This window comes from Papaver somniferum, unplaced genomic scaffold (assembly GCF_003573695.1).
Source record: "Papaver somniferum cultivar HN1 unplaced genomic scaffold, ASM357369v1 unplaced-scaffold_118, whole genome shotgun sequence".
In the NCBI taxonomy this organism is placed as follows: Eukaryota; Viridiplantae; Streptophyta; class Magnoliopsida; order Ranunculales; family Papaveraceae; genus Papaver; species Papaver somniferum.
Genome location: NW_020620825.1, coordinates 11248829 through 11261505, shown reverse-complemented (window position 1 = coordinate 11261505; position 12677 = coordinate 11248829). Strand labels below are relative to the sequence as shown.

Genomic DNA, 12677 nt, shown 5'->3' with positions numbered 1-12677 from the left:
TATGATGGTTTAGTCATCACATACTTCTTTATCGATTAAGTTATATAAATGTCTTCATTTGATCTTGAGTCTTGAATCTTCGAGGGTTATTCAGTGATGTCTGATACTCAACTACCATACTATAATCCTGGTCCGAGGCTTGACTTTAGTAGACTAGAAACCAAGATATAGTTGTGCATCTAATATTGAAAACAAGCTTGATAGAAAAACTTGCGAGTTCGACCTAGAAGTTCTCTAACAATAGTATGAAGAGCTTTATGAGCAGGCTTGAAATGAATATGACATAAATGATTCACATGTGCTTCCTGTAACCGAATCTTCCCATTATAAAGATCATGCACGGTGTAGTTAACTAATAGAAAAAAAATTATTGTACATTAATTATCGCTAGTGAATTTATGAATAGATAGAAGATTAAATGAAACATTAGGAACATGAAGAATATTCTGAAGAGTAAAGTGATTATATGGTGTTAACTGAAAGAATTATCGATTGCAAAGATAAACATTCCTTCACTATTAGCAGTCTGTATGTAGTCATAACTATCATATGTAGTATAGTCCTCAAGTGGAGTTTATGAAGTAATGCATTGACCGACACTATTATCAGCATACCAAGGACTTACCCAAAAATACTTACAGCAGCTAACATATCATGTAAGTCTGAGAAGGATGACAACCTTGATATGCAACATCGAATATGTTGATATATTCACTAGCAAGATGCTGAACACAACTGTATATTCAACAAGAAATTTTATCATCAAATGATATCATAAAGGAGGTGAAACTGAAGTGAGCATGGATAATTTAGGGTTATACGAGTATCCTCCACTAAAATTAGGGTTAAAAAGTCGTCTCTGTCTGCCTTTGTAGTCGGGACTATGACCACCTCCCCTAACATGATTATGAGATCGAAAATTTGAAGCTGCAAAAGATAGTGATCTATAGTTTGATAATATTGCTCATTGTCAGAATCAACAATAACATAGTGAGATCTAGGTAAAATGACAAACTCTTTATCGTGAAGAAGGTTGTGAAGTTCAAGAAAGGTAATTAGTGGATTTCTAACACGCATCGAACTGACAAAAAGGTATATCAACAGATAGACCGGATAATAACAACAAGTTTTTATGTCACTAATAATAGAATCAGCAGCAAGCGCATCAAGGTAGAGTCATAACCTAATTTAATAGATCTGAATTTTGTACTTAACTGAATAGCAAGAGTAACACATACCTTGGATTCAATGTTTGTCCATAATTAAGAATAAGAAGTAGCTCAAGTGAAATAAAGAATGACATATTATGACGTCGTAAAATTAGGCCAGATGATTGTTGAATCTTCATCGTGCCAAATAGTGAAAGCAGGAGTTACAATCTTTTTATTTGCATTATGACAACTAGTAAACTCATCTCGAAAAATACGATCACCGGTAGTATGACCAGTAGCTCTGTATTTCTTCAACGTATCAAGGACAAGAGATTTCCATGTAGATAGTTGTCTTAGTTTGATTGGAATGATATTGACCAACTAATTTAAAGGAACTTTAGGAATAAACTTAGATTCAATCATGAAGACAAAAATGATTTAAAATAAATTGAGAAGAATCGAAAAAGATTGATTGAATAAAAGATAAACTTAGGAGAGCAGAATATAATATGATCTGAGTGATGTACTTGATAAGATTGATTGTTTTTTATAATAAAGAGAAGAATTAACTAATTGATTGCAAAATTAACAGATTGATTATAAAAAAATTGAGAAATTACATTTTAAAACTAAAGAAATTTAAGTAACTCCATTAATGGATGAGGAAGAATTTAATGCTCTAATACCAAGCTAACATCAATTCGAAAGAATGTTCTCTTTTCAATTACACATAAGACATGCATATGTTTATATAACATCCAGAGGACAAGGTTAAATACAATCCAGACATGAAAAGAACATCACTATTAACAAAAAAACAAATAAATAATGGAAGCAAAGTGTCAGAAAAGCACTATTTCCACCTCAAGGTGCTTGTGATAATAAGAGCTTTATTGCTCTTGCTGCCTCAAATCCCATATTTCGCACAACACAATGTAACACTTAACAATATATTTTCACTTTCATAGGGGATGGTTTAGTCAAAGCAATTGCAGATGGTTTATATTTCTACTCTGGAGCAAGCTGCTGACATATTTACCAAAGACTTATATGTTTCTTGTTTTGAATCTCTACAACACAAGCTTAAAGTGGTTACTCCACTTCAGCTTGAGAAGGGTAATAGGTGGGGCTGTCAATCCCAGTTTGAAGTCCGAGATTCATTTATGAGAATTCGAGATCCTATAAAATTTAATTCGATATATATACCGGATGTCGGAATTGGAATCCTTAACCGAATTTCAGTCCTTAGCATAACCGAATCGGATGAGGCCCAATCCGTGTGGTTCAGTTCCAACATCCCATAATACTAGGGATATACCACTAAGTTTGCATCACCCATGTATTAGATGTCGAGAAGATTTTTTTATTTATGTTGAAGCATTGTCGAGAAGATTAACAGAAACATCATTATTTTTTTATTTTATTTTTTGGTATCTTTTCTACCTGTTCTCTGCTACTCTTCGACTGATTAACACAAATATTAGTGAAACAAATTAGGGCTCTTCTACCCTTCATCTCCTCATACATTAACACAAAGCAGGTATGAATCAGTTTATATCGAACACTCAGATGCGTGATTAGAAAATTAGGGCAAATTTTTTAGGGCAAAATTTTTGGTTTAGTTTTGAGTTCTTAAGATATGTGTGTGATTAGAAAATTGGGGTTTCTCTTCATATTATGATTCAAGTCTTAGACTGTTCAGTTTTGATGCAAATTCAATGTTTTCTGTGAATCTAAATTTCAATACTGTTTGAACTTTTAATGTAGGAAAATGTCTCTTAAAGCTTCCAATCAAGTTGGAACCTCAAGGTCAAACACTCAATCAAATTCCTCACAATCAAAATTACAAGAAGAACAAAGTGTTTAGTGTTCAGCAATTGCTTCAACTCCTGTGAGTAGGAAATTACCAGAACCAGATGGAAACAATGATCCCATGTCTTCTTGGAAAAACTGGGGTGAAGCAGGTTGTCATAAAAAGTACATGCCATCATTGTAAAAATGTAATTGAAGCAGCAAGTGCAAAAGGAGCTAGCCGCTTGGCTGCTCATCTAAAGATCTGCCCCAAGAAAGAAGAGAGCCAGGACAGATGAAGATTTCTACTGCAATGAAAACAGCAGGTAACTAAGCAACTAAATTAGCTAATTGGAAGTATGATCCTGAAGTTACTAGGTTATGTGTTGTTAAAATAATTGCTAAGCATGATTACTCTCTTAACATGGTTGATCATTTTTATTTTAGAGAGTTTTGTAAGTCTTTGAACCCTGTTGCTATGATAATGTCTAGGAATACAACTATAATGATTTGATGAAGTTTTATGCTGAAAAGAAGAAGAATTGCAAGTAGAATTGGATAATTTGAACTCTAAATGTAGTCTTACAACTGATATGTAGACTGCTAAACATGCTAAAGATGGTTATTGCTGTGTAACATGCCACTATATAGATGATGAATGGAAGTTGCATAAGAAAACATTAGCTTCCATTATAGTGCCAGCCATCACCACATATATGAGATGTTCTCATAGAATTTATCAAAACTTGCACTCTGGAATGGCACATGGATAGGAAATTGTTTGCTTTAACTACTGACAGTGCTCCTGCAAATGGTGTTACGATGAGAAATCTGATTGGTTGGCTACATGGTAAGAGTTGTGTGGTTTTTAATGGGAAAATGTTCCACATGAGGTGTAGCAACCACTACTTCATTTAATTGTATTATATGGCATGAAAGTAGTTGTTGAGTTTGTAGAAGAAATTAGAGTGTGTTAAATATGTTAAGTCTTCATAAGCTAGGAAAGAGAAGTTTGCAACAGCATTGTCACAATGTAGGTTGTCTGGAAAGTCTGTCGGTTTAGATGTGGATACTAGATGGAACTCCAATTTTTCAGTGCGTATGAATTTGAAAACACCACTGCAACTCCTGATTATTTTGCCAACTCTGTCTCTAGATCTATTATGGATGTAGGCAACTCAAGTATAACTGACCTTGAGCATGATGAGTTTATGATTCAAAACATTGAATTTGAGGTTCAGAAGTCTGAGTTGGAGAAGTATTTAGAAGAACCATTGCTTAACAAAGGCTCACCCAAAGATGAGTTTAACTTTGATATATTGAGTTGGTGGAAGCTAAATGCCCCTGAGTACCCAACTCTGTCTAAGATTTCAAGAGATGTGTTGGTTGTTCCAGTGACAAGTGTGGCATCATAATCCACGTCCAATGATAGTGGTAGGGGTTCTTACAACACGTAGAACTTCATTAGCTCCAGAATGTGTCTAAGCATTGCTTTGTGTAAGTAATTGGTTGTCAGACTTCTTTTCTAGAGGTAACTTTTCTTTTCTTTTGCTCTATCTTCAGTTCTTCATAATTTATTTGTTCTTCTTCTAAGTTCTGACTCTGATTTGAATGTTGATATGGAAATTACATAACGAAGTTGATGCAATATGCAAGCAGCCAAGCAGGAACTGGCATTGTATTTCTTTTGCATCTGTTTGTGCTTTCTTTTCATGTGTGAGAGTGAGAATAAAGTAGTGTGGATTTTAGAACATGCTTGCATGTGTTAGAAGACATTTTAGAACTGAATTCTACACTCCAGAGTCCAGAACTGAATCCTATACTTCTGTTTTTCAGTTTTTTTGTTTCTTGTCAGATAGCGGATTTTATCGGAGTAAAATCCGATATCCGGTTGCTTATTGTAACGGAATCGGATTAACTTTTTGGAATTCCGTTGGATTTTATCGGTTATCCTTTGACAGCTCTAGTAGTAGGCGTTTGTGAATCCATCAGGTGTCATTTTTTGTTATTCAGTTATGGCAGCTGTCAGTTGAAAGTTGCCATAATGTCTTAGCTGTGTCCTAATGGCCTATTTCCTTTTCTTGATATCATGTTATCTGGTCATTGTATATAAGTGTCTTGTACTCATTTGGTTTTGGTAATGGGAATCTTTCCATTCGTTTGTACTACTTAACCACAAATAACAAAAAAGGCTCGAGAAGGGTAAATTTGTGTTCGCCAAAAGATAGGAAGTGCCACTTGCATAAATCGATACAGAAGTCTACGTACTACGTACTACACAACTTGAACTTCGATAAGCCAAGTGATCGATAAAGGTTTTTCAACTTGGTTGTCGCATCAATAAGTAGCTGTAAGTAAACTATCCAAGATGTTATTGCGTTATCACCATGGGGACATTGTGTAAATTGCAGATTAGTTCACCTTGTTAATGGATGCTGAGATAATTCAAATTGTCTTATTATCATCTTTAAGTCCTGTCTTATTATCATCTTAAGTCCAACATGAATTTAGTTTGCTTGCTTTTAAAGTTGGATAATCTTGTTCAAAGAGCAGACGGTATCAATGAGTCTTTGGCGGTGAAAAAATAGAAATACTATATAATATCAAGAAAAGAAGTTGAGAATTCGTGCAACATGTAGAATTGTTATCTCAGTTCTGACTCTATGAAATTTAATACGGATTATGCAACAACAACAAAAAAACACACTACCTATCTACATAAAACATACAAAGTATGGATCCTTGCAAGGAGGTTCTTGTGAAGAGATGCTAGGATATTCAATCAATACACTTCAACATTCCATTGCCCAGCCTTCTTCAATGACTTTTTGAAGTCGGTCCAGACAATACCTGCAAAACAAAACGCCAGTTGTTTGAATAGTTAGTTACATTTTTATTTTTTTAAAGTTGTGGTGTCTGATATTTAAACCAAATGCTACCTACCATCTCTAGCGGCCAACGAGTCCATTATATCATCAATACCCTTCTCCATTCCCTTCAGCCCGCACATGTAGATGAAGGTGTTATCTTTCTTGAGTAACTGCCATAGCTCCTCAGCATACTGTGCCATTCTAGTCTGAATGTACATCTTCTCTCCCTTCTCATTTGTTTGCTCTCTGCTCACTGCATAGTCGAGCCTGAAATTTTCTGGGGCCTTTTCTGTCATCTTCTGAAATTCCTGTAAAAAAATAGAATTTGGTTATCAACCCAATCACATTGATGGATATTGTTAATAAATTCTGATGGATATTGTTGTCACACAACTGGAATTGTCTGGAGAGGTAGATTTTACAGATTTTTTAATAGAAAAACCTTCTTTGATCACTTCAAATAAGATGAAGCTGCCTCCAGATGAACAGTATTGTTGTCACACAACTGGTAATGGATATAGATGCAAGAATTTTAGGATGAGTCATGGTGCTGCTGATGATGCTAGTGTTCCTAAGACCAAATTTTGTGAAAAACATTACAATTATTATTCAAATTATAAGAAGAAGAAGAAGAAGAAGAAGAAGAAGCTGCCTCCAGATGAACAACGTTGTTGTTTAAATGCTAATGGCAGATACAGATGCAAGAATTTTAGGATGAGTTGGAAGACGAAACTAACACATTACCTAATTGAAAAATAACAAACTTTGTATCAAATCTAAGTTTACCAATTTCAATTTCGTAAAGTAAACCAAATGAACAAACACACAATACCAAAAGGTCATGAACTTGGACTAAATTTCTAATGAACTAATCACATTCCCTAACAAATAGCTTTGATTTTCAGCCCAATTCACATGAATAACACGCCAACGGAAGCCAGATACAACTAACCCATACGAGAAAGACTAGAATTTCAGAAATCTCAAACATAGAAAATCAGACAGTAGAATATGAACAAACAAAATCAAACAACACCAATGAAAACAGAACAACAAGCTAACAAAATACCTAATTTCCACCTAAAACAACCTAAAGAAGCAATCAAACTCCTCATTTAAATGAAAAAAAAAAACCCTCAAAATTAGATTTTGATGAAATCATGAATATGGTTATCTCCTGATAAAAAATTAACAACTTGGGTTTCTCTTAAAGGGAAGTATACATGAACAATCGTTGCTTGAATCATATTTCGAGATATTTAAAAAGACATGCTTGAGTCGAAACTTGTTGTTACAATGTTAAATCTACTAAAGTCATACGAATAGTCTCGTAAATATATAATGGTAATACCGTCAGTAAATATGATGGTTTAGTCATCACATACTTCTTTATCGATTAAGTTATATAAATGTCTTCATTTGATCTTGAGTCTTGAATCTTCGAGGGTTATTCAGTGATGTCTGATACTCAACTACCATACTATAATCCTGGTCCGAGGCTTGACTTTAGTAGACTAGAAACCAAGATATAGTTGTGCATCTAATATTGAAAACAAGCTTGATAGCAAAACTTGCGAGTTCGACCTAGAAGTTCTCTAACAATAGTATGAAGAGCTTTATGAGCAGGCTTGAAATGAATATGACATAAATGATTCACATGTGCTTCCTGTAACCGAATCTTCCCATTATAAAGATCATGCACGGTGTAGTTAACTAATAGAAAAAAAATTATTGTACATTAATTATCGCTAGTGAATTTATGAATAGATAGAAGATTAAATGAAACATTAGGAACATGAAGAATATTCTGAAGAGTAAAGTGATTATATGGTGTTAACTGAAAGAATTATCGATTGCAAAGATAAACATTCCTTCACTATTAGCAGTCTGTATGTAGTCATAACTATCATATGTAGTATAGTCCTCAAGTGGAGTTTATGAAGTAATGCATTGACCGACACTATTATCAGCATACCAAGGACTTACCCAAAAATACTTACAGCAGCTAACATATCATGTAAGTCTGAGAAGGATGACAACCTTGATATGCAACATCGAATATGTTGATATATTCACTAGCAAGATGCTGAACACAACTGTATATTCAACAAGAAATTTTATCATCAAATGATATCATAAAGGAGGTGAAACTGAAGTGAGCATGGATAATTTAGGGTTATACGAGTATCCTCCACTAAAATTAGGGTTAAAAAGTCGTCTCTGTCTGCCTTTGTAGTCGGGACTATGACCACCTCCCCTAACATGATTATGAGATCGAAAATTTGAAGCTGCAAAAGATAGTGATCTATAGTTTGATAATATTGCTCATTGTCAGAATCAACAATAACATAGTGAGATCTAGGTAAAATGACAAACTCTTTATCGTGAAGAAGGTTGTGAAGTTCAAGAAAGGTAATTAGTGGATTTCTAACACGCATCGAACTGACAAAAAGGTATATCAACAGATAGACCGGATAATAACAACAAGTTTTTATGTCACTAATAATAGAATCAGCAGCAAGCGCATCAAGGTAGAGTCATAACCTAATTTAATAGATCTGAATTTTGTACTTAACTGAATAGCAAGAGTAACACATACCTTGGATTCAATGTTTGTCCATAATTAAGAATAAGAAGTAGCTCAAGTGAAATAAAGAATGACATATTATGACGTCGTAAAATTAGGCCAGATGATTGTTGAATCTTCATCGTGCCAAATAGTGAAAGCAGGAGTTACAATCTTTTTATTTGCATTATGACAACTAGTAAACTCATCTCGAAAAATACGATCACCGGTAGTATGACCAGTAGCTCTGTATTTCTTCAAGGTATCAAGGACAAGAGATTTCCATGTAGATAGTTGTCTTAGTTTGATTGGAATGATATTGACCAACTAATTTAAAGGAACTTTAGGAAAAACTTAGATTCAATCATGAAGACAAAAATGATTTAAAATAAATTGAGAAGAATCGAAAAAGATTGATTGAATAAAAGATAAACTTAGGAGAGCAGAATATAATATGATCTGAGTGATGTACTTGATAAGATTGATTGTTTTTTATAATAAAGAGAAGAATTAACTAATTGATTGCAAAATTAACAGATTGATTATAAAAAAATTGAGAAATTACATTTTAAAACTAAAGAAATTTAAGTAACTCCATTAATGGATGAGGAAGAATTTAATGCTCTAATACCAAGCTAACATCAATTCGAAAGAATGTTCTCTTTTCAATTACACATAAGACATGCATATGTTTATATAACATCCAGAGGACAAGGTTAAATACAATCCAGACATGAAAAGAACATCACTATTAACAAAAAAACAAATAAATAATGGAAGCAAAGTGTCAGAAAAGCACTATTTCCACCTCAAGGTGCTTGTGATAATAAGAGCTTTATTGCTCTTGCTGCCTCAAATCCCATATTTCGCACAACACAATGTAACACTTAACAATATATTTTCACTTTCATAGGGGATGGTTTAGTCAAAGCAATTGCAGATGGTTTATATTTCTACTCTGGAGCAAGCTGCTGACATATTTACCAAAGACTTATATGTTTCTTGTTTGAATCTCTACAACACAAGCTTAAAGTGGTTACTCCACTTCAGCTTGAGAAGGGTAATAGGTGGGGCTGTCAATCCCAGTTTGAAGTCCGAGATTCATTTATGAGAATTCGAGATCCTATAAAATTTAATTCGATATATATACCGGATGTCGGAATTGGAATCCTTAACCGAATTTCAGTCCTTAGCATAACCGAATCGGATGAGGCCCAATCCGTGTGGTTCAGTTCCACATCCCATAATACTAGGGATATACCACTAAGTTTGCATCACCCATGTATTAGATGTCGAGAAGATTTTTTATTTATGTTGAAGCATTGTCGAGAAGATTAACAGAAACATCATTATTTTTTTATTTTATTTTTTGGTATCTTTTCTACCTGTTCTCTGCTACTCTTCGACTGATTAACAACACAAAATGAATTACAACAAATTAGGGCTCTTCTACCCTTCATCTCCTCATACATTAACACAAAGCAGGTATGAATCAGTTTATATCGAACACTCAGATGCGTGATTAGAAAATTAGGGCAAATTTTTTAGGGCAAAATTTTTGGTTTAGTTTTGAGTTCTTAAGATATGTGTGTGATTAGAAAATTGGGGTTTCTCTTCATATTATGATTCAAGTCTTAGACTGTTCAGTTTTGATGCAAATTCAATGTTTTCTGTGAATCTAAATTTCAATACTGTTTGAACTTTTAATGTAGGAAAATGTCTCTTAAAGCTTCCAATCAGTTGGAACCTCAAGGTCAAACACTCAATCAAATTCCTCACAATCAAAATTACAAGAAGAACAAAGTGTTTAGTGTTCAGCAATTGCTTCAACTCCTGTGAGTAGGAAATTACCAGAACCAGATGGAAACAATGATCCCATGTCTTCTTGGAAAAACTGGGGTGAAGCAGGTTGTCATAAAAAGTACATGCCATCATTGTAAAAATGTAATTGAAGCAGCAAGTGCAAAAGGAGCTAGCCGCTTGGCTGCTCATCTAAAGATCTGCCCCAAGAAAGAAGAAGCCAGGACAGATGAAGATTTCTACTGCAATGAAAACAGCAGGTAACTAAGCAACTAAATTAGCTAATTGGAAGTATGATCCTGAAGTTACTAGGTTATGTGTTGTTAAAATATTGCTAAGCATGATTACTCTCTTAACATGGTTGATCATTTTTTTTTAGAGAGTTTTGTAAGTCTTTGAACCCTGTTGCTATGATAATGTCTAGGAATACAACTATAATGATTTGATGAAGTTTTATGCTGAAAAGAAGAAGAATTGCAAGTAGAATTGGATAATTTGAACTCTAAATGTAGTCTTAAACTGATAGTAGACTGCTAAACATGCTAAAGATGGTTATTGCTGTGTAACATGCCACTATATAGATGATGAATGGAAGTTGCATAAGAAAACATTAGCTTCCATTATAGTGCCAGCCATCACCACATATATGATATGTTCTCATAGAATTTATCAAAACTTGCACTCTGGAATGGCACATGGATAGGAAATTGTTTGCTTTAACTACTGACAGTGCTCCTGCAAATGGTGTTACGATGAGAAATCTGATTGGTTGGCTACATGGTAAGAGTTGTGTGGTTTTTAATGGGAAAATGTTCCACATGAGGTGTAGCAACCACTACTTCATTTAATTGTATTATATGGCATGAAAGTAGTTGTTGAGTTTGTAGAAGAAATTAGAGTGTGTTAAATATGTTAAGTCTTCATAAGCTAGGAAAGAGAAGTTTGCAACAGCATTGTCACAATGTAGGTTGTCTGGAAAGTCTGTCGGTTTGATGTGGATACTAGATGGAACTCCAATTTTTCAGTGCGTATGAATTTGAAAACACCACTGCAACTCCTGATTATTTTGCCAACTCTGTCTCTAGATCTATTATGGATGTAGGCAACTCAAGTATAACTGACCTTGAGCATGATGAGTTTATGATTCAAAACATTGAATTTGAGGTTCAGAAGTCTGAGTTGGAGAAGTATTTAGAAGAACCATTGCTTAACAAAGGCTCACCCAAAGATGAGTTTAACTTTGATATATTGAGTTGGTGGAAGCTAAATGCCCCTGAGTACCCAACTCTGTCTAAGATCAAGAGATGTGTTGGTTGTTCCAGTGACAAGTGTGGCATCATAATCCACGTCCAATGATAGTGGTAGGGGTTCTTACAACACGTAGAACTTCATTAGCTCCAGAATGTGTCTAAGCATTGCTTTGTGTAAGTAATTGGTTGTCAGACTTCTTTTCTAGAGGTAACTTTTCTTTTCTTTTGCTCTATCTTCAGTTCTTCATAATTTATTTGTTCTTCTTCTAAGTTCTGACTCTGATTTGAATGTTGATATGGAAATTACATAACGAAGTTGATGCAATATGCAAGCAGCCAAGCAGGAACTGGCATTGTATTTCTTTTGCATCTGTTTGTGCTTTCTTTTCATGTGTGAGAGTGAGAATAAAGTAGTGTGGATTTTAGAACATGCTTGCATGTGTTAGAAGACATTTTAGAACTGAATTCTACACTCCAGAGTCCAGAACTGAATCCTATACTTCTGTTTTCAGTTTTTTTGTTTCTTGTCAGATAGCGGATTTTATCGGAGTAAAATCCGATATCCGGTTGCTTATTGTAACGGAATCGGATTAACTTTTTGGAATTCCGTTGGATTTTATCGGTTATCCTTTGACAGCTCTAGTAGTAGGCGTTTGTGAATCCATCAGGTGTCATTTTTTGTTATTCAGTTATGGCAGCTGTCAGTTGAAAGTTGCCATAATGTCTTAGCTGTGTCCTAATGGCCTATTTCCTTTTCTTGATATCATGTTATCTGGTCATTGTATATAAGTGTCTTGTACTCATTTGGTTTTGGTAATGGGAATCTTTCCATTCGTTTGTACTACTTAACCACAAATAACAAAAAAGGCTCGAGAAGGGTAAATTTGTGTTCGCCAAAAGATAGGAAGTGCCACTTGCATAAATCGATACAGAAGTCATACTACGTACTACACAACTTGAACTTCGATAAGCCAAGTGATCGATAAAGGTTTTTCAACTTGGTTGTCGCATCAATAAGTAGCTGTAAGTAAACTATCCAAGATGTTATTGCGTTATCACCATGGGGACATTGTGTAAATTGCAGATTAGTTCACCTTGTTAATGGATGCTGAGATAATTCAAATTGTCTTATTATCATCTTTAAGTCCTGTCTTATTATCATCTTAAGTCCAACATGAATTTAGTTCGCTTGCTTTTAAAGTTGGATAATCTTGTTCAAAGAGCAGACGGTATCAATGAGTCTTTGGCG

General features: G+C 34.3%; 2 protein-coding genes and 1 long non-coding RNA gene across 4 annotated transcripts; 2 read left to right on the top strand and 1 right to left on the bottom strand.

The window, feature by feature from the left end:
- The first annotated feature begins 2267 nt into the window (after window positions 1-2267).
- On the top strand, window positions 2268-5413 carry LOC113330597. Of its 2 annotated transcripts, XR_003350347.1 has the most exons (3): window positions 2291-2691; window positions 2919-3268; window positions 4099-5413. It is a non-coding gene; the product is annotated as an uncharacterized LOC113330597 (long non-coding RNA). The 2 variants fall into 2 exon arrangements; XR_003350346.1 differs by having other exon boundaries at window positions 2268-2691; window positions 2919-5413.
- A 105-nt stretch (window positions 5414-5518) lies between these two features.
- On the bottom strand, window positions 5519-6136 carry LOC113330596 (ferredoxin--NADP reductase, leaf-type isozyme, chloroplastic-like). Its single transcript, XM_026577407.1, has 2 exons — window positions 5886-6136; window positions 5519-5792 (listed from the first exon to the last, which is right to left on the bottom strand). The coding sequence occupies exons 1-2, from the start codon at window positions 6106-6108 to the stop codon at window positions 5725-5727; spliced, it is 291 nt and encodes a 96-aa protein (XP_026433192.1). The 5' UTR covers window positions 6109-6136; the 3' UTR covers window positions 5519-5724.
- Window positions 6137-9810: 3674 nt separating this feature from the next.
- On the top strand, window positions 9811-12022 carry LOC113330496 (zinc finger BED domain-containing protein RICESLEEPER 3-like). The gene is made up of 4 exons (XM_026577300.1): window positions 9811-9863; window positions 10091-10438; window positions 11264-11486; window positions 11960-12022. Exons 2-4 carry the CDS (start codon window positions 10239-10241, stop codon window positions 12020-12022), a joined length of 486 nt encoding a protein of 161 aa, XP_026433085.1. The 5' UTR covers window positions 9811-9863; window positions 10091-10238.
- Window positions 12023-12677: the final 655 nt, after the last annotated feature.

What these genes read in the sequence shown, in the direction of transcription:
- LOC113330496 (XM_026577300.1), top strand. Translation starts at nt 10,239, where the DNA reads ATGGAAACAATGATCCCATGTCTTCTTGGAAAAACTGGGGTGAAGCAG. An exon ending in TACTGCAATGAAAACAGCAG is followed by an intron (nt 10,439 to 11,263) that starts GTAACTAAGCAA and finishes CTCTGTCTCTAG; the next exon opens with ATCTATTATGGATGTAGGCA. An exon ending in TGTCTAAGATCAAGAGATGT is followed by an intron (nt 11,487 to 11,959) that starts GTTGGTTGTTCC and finishes GTTTCTTGTCAG; the next exon opens with ATAGCGGATTTTATCGGAGT.
- LOC113330596 (XM_026577407.1), bottom strand. Translation starts at nt 6,108, where the DNA reads ATGACAGAAAAGGCCCCAGAAAATTTCAGGCTCGACTATGCAGTGAGC. An exon ending in CTCGTTGGCCGCTAGAGATG is followed by an intron (nt 5,793 to 5,885) that starts GTAGGTAGCATT and finishes TTTGTTTTGCAG; the next exon opens with GTATTGTCTGGACCGACTTC.